The sequence below is a fragment of the Harmonia axyridis genome, chromosome X (genome assembly GCF_914767665.1).
Source record: "Harmonia axyridis chromosome X, icHarAxyr1.1, whole genome shotgun sequence".
Taxonomy (NCBI): domain Eukaryota; kingdom Metazoa; phylum Arthropoda; class Insecta; order Coleoptera; family Coccinellidae; genus Harmonia; species Harmonia axyridis.
Window position 1 is genome coordinate 14,936,978 of NC_059508.1, and position 10,612 is coordinate 14,947,589.

The 10,612-nt window shown below is 31.9% G+C and overlaps 3 protein-coding genes across 5 annotated transcripts; 2 read left to right on the plus strand and 1 right to left on the minus strand.

Moving 5' to 3' along the window:
• Positions 1 to 240: 240 nt before the first annotated feature.
• On the plus strand, positions 241 to 2,735 carry LOC123685661 (prostatic acid phosphatase-like). The gene is made up of 6 exons (XM_045625442.1): positions 241 to 408; positions 1,165 to 1,257; positions 1,311 to 1,550; positions 1,604 to 1,913; positions 2,014 to 2,213; positions 2,468 to 2,735. Exons 1-6 carry the CDS (start codon positions 298 to 300, stop codon positions 2,603 to 2,605), a joined length of 1,092 nt encoding a protein of 363 aa, XP_045481398.1. The 5' UTR covers positions 241 to 297; the 3' UTR covers positions 2,606 to 2,735.
• An 833-nt stretch (positions 2,736 to 3,568) lies between these two features.
• LOC123685659 (cysteine-rich with EGF-like domain protein 2) lies at positions 3,569 to 5,166 on the minus strand. Its single transcript, XM_045625441.1, has 3 exons — positions 4,265 to 5,166; positions 3,947 to 4,180; positions 3,569 to 3,878 (listed from the first exon to the last, which is right to left on the minus strand). Exons 1-3 carry the CDS (start codon positions 4,923 to 4,925, stop codon positions 3,664 to 3,666), a joined length of 1,110 nt encoding a protein of 369 aa, XP_045481397.1. The 5' UTR covers positions 4,926 to 5,166; the 3' UTR covers positions 3,569 to 3,663.
• A 360-nt stretch (positions 5,167 to 5,526) lies between these two features.
• On the plus strand, positions 5,527 to 10,331 carry LOC123685657 (major facilitator superfamily domain-containing protein 12-like). Of its 3 annotated transcripts, XM_045625436.1 has the most exons (12): positions 5,589 to 5,924; positions 6,069 to 6,400; positions 6,512 to 6,585; positions 6,822 to 7,030; positions 7,190 to 7,289; positions 7,495 to 7,702; positions 8,566 to 8,833; positions 8,894 to 9,079; positions 9,600 to 9,711; positions 9,761 to 9,911; positions 9,964 to 10,085; positions 10,137 to 10,331. In XM_045625436.1, the coding sequence occupies exons 4-12, from the start codon at positions 6,827 to 6,829 to the stop codon at positions 10,211 to 10,213; spliced, it is 1,428 nt and encodes a 475-aa protein (XP_045481392.1). In that variant the 5' UTR covers positions 5,589 to 5,924; positions 6,069 to 6,400; positions 6,512 to 6,585; positions 6,822 to 6,826; the 3' UTR covers positions 10,214 to 10,331. The 3 variants fall into 3 exon arrangements, with proteins under 3 accessions (XP_045481394.1, XP_045481392.1, XP_045481393.1); XM_045625438.1 differs by lacking the exon at positions 6,069 to 6,400 and having other exon boundaries at positions 5,527 to 5,672; XM_045625437.1 differs by lacking the exon at positions 6,069 to 6,400 and having other exon boundaries at positions 5,698 to 5,924.
• The last annotated feature ends 281 nt before the right edge of the window (positions 10,332 to 10,612 follow it).

The following is a 10,612-nucleotide window of genomic DNA, read 5'->3' on the forward strand; positions in this document are numbered from 1 at the left end:
CACCAAATTATAATCATAACAGTATTGAAAATGGAATAATATGTACCATTTTACCACAAATTTCTAGACCTAACAGTTTCGGAGTTTTTTCCCAGAAAAAGTGTGTCCCCATAAGTAGATAACTTAAAGGATGCTTAGAACGAATTTCTGTTACAATCTTCATAGTCTTTATACTTCCATTCACACAAATAATATCTGTATGATATCATGGTTGCATAATTACTCAAACATCAACTGGTTTTTATCAAGATTAATCTTATAATAGGTAGTGATGACTGAAATAATAGCTGAATCAGTATGAAATCGACTCATTCTAACTTATATATAGGGTTTATGTTTTTCATATTCTTGTGTTTGGTAAACCCTACAATCAGTTCGAATTGCACAACTCTAAAACAAATTCACTTGGTGAGTTCACATACGATTATCCTTGGTACAATGTCAAGTTTCAGATATATCTTAATTTATTCAGTAAAATAGGAGTTGGAAGCTGAAGCGTAGCGTCTACGTTGACTGAACTCTTAGATTTATTGCTCTCATAATGGGCAACTTGCTGACTTTTCTTTAGGAAATATGAAGTTAAGGTTTCAATAAGAAAGAATGTATGATTTAGAATCGTGAATAGTTGTTTCTTCAACAAATATACTGGACCCTAGATTATAAATCCAGGGTCAAGTTTAAAACTTGATATTGCCGTTGACGTGCCTTTCTGATGTTGTGATTGGCCATTCGCAGCACAGAATATATCTATTGGTCAACGTCTAGTTTATAAATCCAGGGGATATGTGATTATGATAATGTTTATGTTTTCTATACCGCCTCTCTTATGCGGTATGCCTCATCTGTGCAAGAGCTTGCATCACAGGTTAAAAGAACTGGTTTTGTCTTGTGTAGGCATTGTTACTGTGTCCTACCGCCACTTCAGGCACATCACTGTCAATTTTTTTACCCATCAACAGCTAAATGTATGGTTAGACGGTCTGATGAATGGTGATGCAGAATATTTAGAAAAGACTTGTACTTTGCTTAAATCAAAATTATTTGATTGCTCACACTGTCTATTCCATTGAACGAAGAAACGGGCATTTGTAATGCATTTTTTACGTATTTCCCATTAGATAAAATCATATATTGAACAAAATTTCTTTTATCTTGTTTCTATAGGTATTCAGACATGGAGAAAGAAGTCCTTCACTTGTCTACCCAAATGATCCAAATAAATCGTTTTGGACGGATGAACTGGGATACCTCACGAAGGTTTGTACTAAATCATAAACACAAGTAATGTAGTAAATAATTTATTTTTACAGAAAGGAAAACTACAAATGTATAACTTAGGACAGCGAATGAGGAAAAAATACTCTTGCTTTCTATCGAATTATTCCACTGCGACTGATATCAAGGTGTTAAGTAGCTATTCTGACAGATGTTTGATGAGTGCTCAACTTTTTAACAGTGGATTTCTTGTTCCGGAAAACGAACAGATTTGGAACCAGGAGTTATTATGGCAACCAGTTCCAATAAGCTACAAGCCTAGAAATGAAGACAATGTTAGCTTAACAATCATACAGCTTCCCAACTCACTTCAGTACTTATTTTTCAGCTGATAGCCACAAAGCAGAAATGTAAAAAATTCGACGATCTTTATGTGCAACTTTTCTCAACGCCGAAGTATAAAAAAATATTAGAAGACAATTCTGATCTATTCAAATATCTAACAGAGCAGACGGGTATGGAAATTGACACAATGAGAAAAGTGGAAGAGCTCTACAATACATTAGAAATTGAACAATTACAAAATTTAAATTTGCCAACATGGACAGAGAAAGTTTTTCCATCTTCAATGAAGCCAATCGCTGAGCTTTCATTGGCGTCTTTCACAGATACTGATTTCATGAAAAGGATGAAAGGAGGTAAAATACATTGTTTTCAGATATTAATAAAAAAACGACAAGGATAATAATCTTCCTATTCTTGATCCAATTTTTTGTTAATTAACCTCTTTATTTTCAGGTCCATTCGTAAAGAAAGTATTGGAAGAAATGAAGAAAAAATCGGCGAATGAAAATATTCCAAAATTGAACATTTATTCTGGTCATGATATTACTTTGGTCAATATTCTTCGTACACTCGGTTTCTCTGACAAATTAAAACCTAATTTTGCAGCTTATTTAATTTTTGAACTTCATCTTACTCCAAACCCAGAAATAAAGGTACCTATTCTTTATATTTCATCACATTTATACGCCTTATTATTTCATAGATCACTTAAAGATTAGCTTTATTTAATTTATCAAAAGGCATAAGTGCCATTTCATAAAAACTAGCACGCTCACCCCAAAGCAAAATCCGTTTCGGAAAAACCGATAACACCAGATAGCGCTACGATCGCTAAGTATATTATGATAAGTCGGGTAAACATAGTGAAACAAAATAATTCTCCAATAAACCAACAATTTTTTTTTAGATCTTTTACAATGATTGTGGATGGTGCAAAGAAGAAGAACTGAAGTTGAGAAATGATGAGATTTCTTGCTCAATTGAAGAATTCGAACAGCAGTTGAAGCCATTGATACCTGAAGATTGGCAGAAAGAATGTGAATAAGAAAAACCTGAAAAGCTATAGTTTACAGAATATTTTATTGAATGATTAATTATCACTTGAAAAATTCATTAAAGCGGCTTTGGGAATAATGAAATAATGTAAAATCAAATAAACACTACAAATAATTTCATTTGCATTTCTTATTCACATGAAAAAAATACCTCTAGACAAGCTGAAGAATAATATTTGTTAATTTATGATGTGCATATTTTCCCATTCAAAAAAATTACATGTAAAAGATTAATATGTCTGATTCAGATTAACATGAATAAAAATTGAGCGCTAGTCATTTATGCGCCAATTACGCCCTTGAATACCGCAGAACTGTATTACGGTCTACCAATGGCGCAACTAGCGCATAAGTTAGTGACTTTATGTCGTAACACTTTTTTCCGATATCCTCTTGAATTTTTCATGGTTCTGACGAAATTCTGCACAAAACTTGGAAAAAGCCTATAAAAAATTAAGGTTTGTTGATGCAATGATTCTATAATCAAATCCACAAACAATAATTATACTACCTACCCAAAGTACATTAAAATTGCTCCTAATTAGGTATTAAATAAAAAATCATCAGCAACAGATCTGAATTTTGTATTTATGTGTACTAATAGAAAAAATAGGTGTTGTACTACGAGTTTTCTTCAATTTACTCCTAAACAATCAGCACAGTACGTTCTAATTTACGCATGGGGTCTTTGTATTCAAGATTTCCCATGGAAAAATTTATGTCCCAACCCAAATATTCTTACCAATCCTTGAATTGCAGTATGTAAGCAGATTTTTTCTTTATACTGACTGCCCCAAATCTCTGTGAGAGTGAAATAAAAGGCTAAAAATATTTTACATTTCAAAAGTGATCAAAAGGCTTACCTTACCTTTGGTAGATACAGAAGCAATATTAACCAAATTAACATGCATGCAAATATAGGGATGTGGATCTCCTGATCCCATTAATACACGTTTTTCACATATAGACATTTAATTTGTGATTGTGTCACAAAATTCTATACTATGGTGACAATGACTATTCAATTAAATAAATTCAATGAACAGCTTCACCCGGGGATTTTTTGTATGAGTGCTATATCTCTTGGGTTGGCGTGAGGATCCAAGTACTCTGACATAATGACATAAATAGACACTGCTGCTCCAATGATGGCTGCTAGCACGATGTTCTTTTTAAAAACTATATACGTGGCAATACATAAGCCGATATAAAATAAATATCTGGTAAAATTCAGGTACTGTTTTCTACTTTCCTCTTCTGCATCTAAAAAAGAAAAATATTGCGAGATTAGTAATATTTTTCTTATGAGTTCCATGGAATGCTATACTCACCCACACATCTTTTGTGTTTCATTATGTAACCTTCTGCACATTTGTCACACATGTCTGGTCCATCCCCAGTACAAGATTGGCATGATCGATCACAGAATAAACATTGGTAAGAACCTATATTATTCACACAAAATTTTCCAGTTTTACATGGGGACTTCGATGAGGTACATTCATCAACATCAATACAACCATCGTTATCATCCATAATCCAACCATCTCTACATTTAGTACATCCTATTTGAATGAAGTAAATCAGTTGCATATAACACATCTCCTTATATTATGTATATTATCATGAATATAATAAGAAAAAATTACCTGTAGCCCCTGCCTTTGTACAAGGCCCATCACAAGAAGAATGACACTTTGAGCATGTCAGCTTGTTATCATCTTTAGGAGACTGAAAATAGCCTTCTGCACAATTATCACATTTGTCGTTTGCATAACCAGTGTCACATAGGCATTTACCATTTCCCTTTCTGGTACCTGCTCCCTTACATTTTCCATTTTTACTGCAGATATTATCTGGAAAACCTTCACAAGGTGTACAGTTTTCACCAAAATGATATTCAGGACAGCAAGATTTGATTTGATCTATACAAAAATACTTAAAAATGTCTGGATCATCGTTTTGCTTTTGGAACCACCATTCTTCCAATACATCATCGTATTCTTCATGAATAGAATAACATTGATCTCTACCCTCAACAATATCAGTGCATATATTTTCTTGTATTTCAGTCAAACGAATCTCACTATTAGCATATGAACCCAACTTCTCCTCTTCCCAAGCAGTATCTCCTCCATCAAATTTTCCTTTGGCAGTTTGCTCTATACCTTTTTTAAAACTATCAATGAACACCTTACATGCCTTGCAAGGAGGAAATTTTTTTTGGTATAATACCTCTTTCGATTGTACACAATGTACTACAGAATTCAAATTAAAAAACGCAACTAGTAGAAAAACTTCCAGAAACATATTATCAGGACTAAATATTTGGAAGAAATCTACATCAAACGTGATCAGTAGATTCTCGATTTGTTAATCCTTGACGTGTTGAATTCAAATTGTTTAATATACCATAGATGCACGAACACAGCACGAACACTCGATGCCTTGATAGATGGTACACAGAATGATTCTGTACACAGATTGATGAAATTTTCACCGGTTTTTCACCTATCAACATTGATCCTGCGCTTCTCATTTCAATATGAATATGAACCGTATTTTGATCTGCTATATGAACCCATATATTTTATGTAGTTTAGTCTCATGTCCAAACTGATTTAATAATCAATAGAATAGGTCATCTACGCAGCAGAGTGCTTTTCAATATAGGGTGTTTATTCGAAACCGAATAATAGAAGATTTATCACTGATTATTAATAAAATAAATAGAGATTTGTAAGCAGATAATTGGTAACTAGACTAGAACAAGATTCATGTTTCGAGGATAAACTTTTCGAATTAAATGGCGAATTGCTATTGCTTTGTATTTTTCATAGATGTTATATATCAACGGAAATAAATATGGAGATCAGCTGATTTTACTCATTTAGGATAGTCCGTTCTAGATGTCGCCACCTTCCCTTTAATCACATCTAAAATCTTAGCCAATCAGCTTAGTAACTAAGATTTTCTATGGTGTTATTTGAAGAATTTATCTGAAAAACTTTCAATATGTTTGGATTTCCCAGTTTCAGAAATTTCACTCATAAAAATGTAATGAGATAATTTCAGTAAATCTTATATCCTTTAATATTTCCTGTAAATTCTGCTATTGTTCCTGGTTCAACAGTCAAATCTGTCTTAATAAACAATGGCAATTTTTCGAATGATTAGCAAGTACAATTAACTATGACTATTCATCATATACTAATGATAAACTGATAAACATTTTGTTGACTATCTTAATGCCGTACAACAAATTCAAATTCCTGTTTATTTTTCAATTTGAAGATCCTAGGTCATTGCGTGAGTTTTTATGTAATTTTGTTGAATACCTTAAGTTTAATTTAATACATTCAGTTTTGGAAATTGTTCTTTTATAATATGATATGTTAAAAAATCAGGAATCACTCATTTAGTTTACCACAAAAACTGTTCTGCATTTTACAGGTCAATAAACCAGTATCCATTCCAAGGAATCATTTGAGGTTAAAAGTGTCAAATTTCAAGTAAAATATAGAATTACCTACATTTTTAGTGCTTCATGTAGACCTAGAATTTCAGAACAATATTCTGTATTATCTGTCAAAGAAGTTATAAGATATTCCATTTGTTAATCAATTTACATGAGTAAAAGACCTTTAACCTAAATTAATATATAGTTGAACTATCATCCAAATGCTAGCAGATTTAGGAACAACTTTATATTGATATACTCAGTAAGATCAACATTAAATATGGAATTCATAAATAAAGGTTTACCCTTAGTCAATAATCCAATGGTAAGGCTGAATACTCAATATCTCTCAAAACATCTTGTTTTTATTTAAGTTCAGACTTAAGAACTGTAATTAATTGATTTTTATTGGCAATTCAACAACTTCAAATTTCAGATTTGGTGATGAAGTGATTTGATATGGTCCTAATGCCCATGTACAACTGACTTAGATATATGAACATAAATCAAGTGAGTATGTTTCTATTTTCACTATTCAAATTCAATAATCCATTTCCAGTTAGAAAAAACAATTTTTGTTGTTTCAGTTTGTAATCACTGCAATAAAGTTCAGATAAATCTTATCCAGTACTTATTTGATATGCATTGGAAAACATGTAATTTTTTTATAATAACAAATTACTCATATAATAGTGATTCATATTAGCAATCTTATTTCCTTGTTGACTAACCTTTTTCAATACTAGACAATATGGAATCAAGTCAACATCTTATTAGCAATGATTATACAGAAGTCTACCAAAGTTTACCAATCAGATTACAACTGGCTTATGGAATGGGACATGTTTTGAATGATATATGTGCATCTTTATGGTTTACTTACTTACTAGTTTTTTTTCAACTGGTTTTGCAATTCAGTAATTGGGAAGCTGGATTTCTACTCCTTGTAGGGCAGGTGATGAAATATTACGATAGGATTTTTCAATATTTATAAAATATAAGAAATTTATTGCATAAGAGAAACACAAGTGTGTTCTCATGTAACAAATTTCTGACACATAAGATCACTTATGCTGAAAACTGAATTTCATTCACATTGCCTTCATACTTCCAGATAGCTGATGCATTGGCAACTCCTTTTGTAGGATTCCATTCAGATAGAAACAGAGGTGTCTGTTGTAACTATACCAAACGTAAAAGTTGGCACTTATTTGGTGAGTAGCACATGTACAATTCATTTAAAACCCAATTTAAATTATACTATTTTGATAATAACACCCTTGAATGGGAAGGATGATTGTTCTCCACTCACAAATATAAATTATGTGTTATTCATCCTGATACTTTTTCGATATAATGTTAATGACGAAATACCTTGAAAAGTTGGTTGTTATATTAAACTTTTTTTCATTTTTATAGGAACAACTTGTGTTCTGTGTGCGTTTCCATCCATATTTTCCCCATGTTTTCTATGCGACAATACACAGAAATGGGTACAACTGTTGTACTACTCCATATTCATTGTGATTTTTCAATTCGGCTGGGCAGCAGTGCAAATTTCTCACTTGTCACTCATACCAGAACTCACCCCCAATGAGCATGACCGAACACGTCTGACTGCTGTGAGGTAAGAAATAGAAGATTAGATTAGTGCTTTTCACGAATTATGACCTTACGATAGAGATATTGCTCAAAAAACTAAGGAGACAGAGGAGAACACATGAGTAGAACTTTTGATGCCATAAGTATCATCATATAAGACCCCTCTACTTTGCACATATCCTGTCAGTACTAACTTGCATGTGTATGATTGGGCAATACAACTAAAATACACTTCAAAAGGATTCAGGTGCTGTAGATCAAAATTAGCAAGGCCCTATTTGCTTTTCCCTATGCTACTCCAACTATTGCATTATATAGGAATTCTCAGAAAAAATTTGCTCTCAACCAGTACAAACTTGTATGTAAGATTACTAGCAATCTTTAAGATTACTAGCAATCTTTACTGAAATAAATTTCTGTTAGAGAGAGTTGGGAATTTACATCATCATAATACAAGATATCAAAGCGAATTTTTGTTTCTAATCAAATGGTATATGTCATAAGTGTCATCTGAAAAAAGTAAAGTTTAACAACTTATCGTAATCCTTGAGACCTTTTGAAATCTATTTTAGATTTGTTGAATATCTAAAATCTTATCTATGGAAATTTCTAATTTAGTAGGTTTGTAAATTTAATTGAATAAAATGTGCATAACATCAAAGCGAATTTTTGTTTCTAATCAAATGACATTGTCATAAGTGTCATCTGAAAAAAGTAAAGTTTAACAACTTATCTTAATCCTTGAGACTTTCTGAAATCTATCTTAGATTTGTTAAATGTATAAAATCTTATCTTTGGGAATTCCTAATTTAGTTGGTTTGTAGATTTAATTGAATAAATGAATCTTAAATGCAATTAGTGTACATATACATAGTTGATATATTTCAGATACAGCTTTACAGTTATATCCAGCATTTTCGTTTATGTCAATGCTTGGTTCTTTTTGCATCTAAATGGTGATGATACCAAATTGGGACCATCGTATGCTCCAAAATTTCAACAAATCGTATGGAGTGGAATTTTTCTTGGATTATGTTGCTCTGCATTGTTCCATATATTCATCAAAGAAGGAGAAGGATTGGGTAGCAGAGATATAAGAGGTGGTCAGCCTAGGCATAGTGTATCAGATATACTCAAAAACGTTAAAATATATAAAGTATGTGAAAATTTAAACGGATATGTTATCAGATTGTTGATACATAGTCATTTTTTTTAGGTTGCTGTGATTTATATGTCTACAAGGTTGTTTGTTAACCTAAGTCAAGTGTTCATACCCCTGTATCTTCATGAAACTTTGGATAAGACAGCCAGTACATTGGCATTGATTCCTTTAACCATTTTTATAGGTAGTTTCTTTATGTCCTTTGGAATTGGTAAACTCAACAGAATGTTTGGCAGAAAGGTGAGTTTTTCTCTAATCTTTCTTTGTTTTGTAGATCATTTTCAATTTTGAAATTTTTGCAGTTCACATTTTTGAATGTGTAAATCCAAAATTTGAATGAATGAATTTTATCTATTCGCTGTTAAAACTTTTTTTGTAATTATTATAGTTATGTGTATAAAACTTCGCACGGAACTCATTTCATATTCATTTTGGATCGACTTTAAAAAAAACATCATACTACTTTTACGCGCATGTTTTTTATAAAGTTGATCTACCTCCTTTCTGTTATTTAAAACCGACTTTTCGCTCGATATTTTTAACAAATGTGAAAAACGCAAGAGGTGCTTGAGAATAACTGCCGAAATGGGGTACAATAAACTAACTAAATTATAGAAGACGCTAAAAGTCCCCTTGAACGTGAAAGACAGTTGTGCCAACATAACAAAAAGAAGAAGAATCTCGACAATTCCATCTAACGGGCTTTTTAATTGATGTTAGTTAAAAAGCACACAATTAAATATTTGACCCTCTGTTACAGTTGGCATATTTTATTGGTGTAGTTATGGGTATAGCTGCATGCATATGGATAAAGAATGGCGCAGGAAATTTTTATTTCCAATATGGAATTTATGGTGTTTCAATTTTGATAGGTGAAAAAGCAACAATTAGAATCGCTGAGAAATAACAATAACTTTTCAGGAGCTGGTGGATCGATCGTTTTGGTTACTAGTCTGGGCATAACTGCTGATTTGATTGGTAATCAAACTTCAAGTGGGGCCTTTGTTTATGGTATTATGAGTTTCACAGATAAGCTTGCAAATGGAATTGCTGTAATCATTATTCAAGACTTGTAAGGACTTTTACTTATAATAAATTTCCACCGATTTAAATTGTGGTTTCAGACACAAAGCTGATGGCTCAAACAAAGATTATTACCGTGATATTTTGACATACGTATGTGGTGCTTCCATGGTGTTAGGTACTTTTGGTATCATTTCATTGATACACAGGAATCGGCAAGAAGGTGAGTCAATAAAGAATCTGTTGATATAATTTATATATATTTTTTATTTAGGTCTTACAAGGAATGTTCAGGTACGAAATTACAACAGTATTAACTCTGAAATATCAACCTGTGACAACTCATCATAACTCAGCATCCAACAGATTATTTTTACAAGTTTTATAACGATAAATGAAGATATGTATATTTTGGATCTTGTGATATTTTAATTGTATAACGATAATGAATTATAAATTTTGAACTTAATCGTCTATTGTTGACTTACTGTTAACTATTAGCTTATGTGATATTGAATGAACATCACCTATAAAAAAATCAATTTTCAATTATTTCCTTTATGAAATTATTAAATTTCAAATGTGTATCGACAATATTGTACAAAATACTATATTTTTAACGCAAAGGCCTAGCTGCAATAGTTTTGGAGTTATGAATTGTTGAATAGTCTCCTCGGAATATATGAGCGTTACAATCTTGTTGCATCTTAAAGCTCAGTGAATCGCTTAGCCAGTACTTAAAGGACCCAG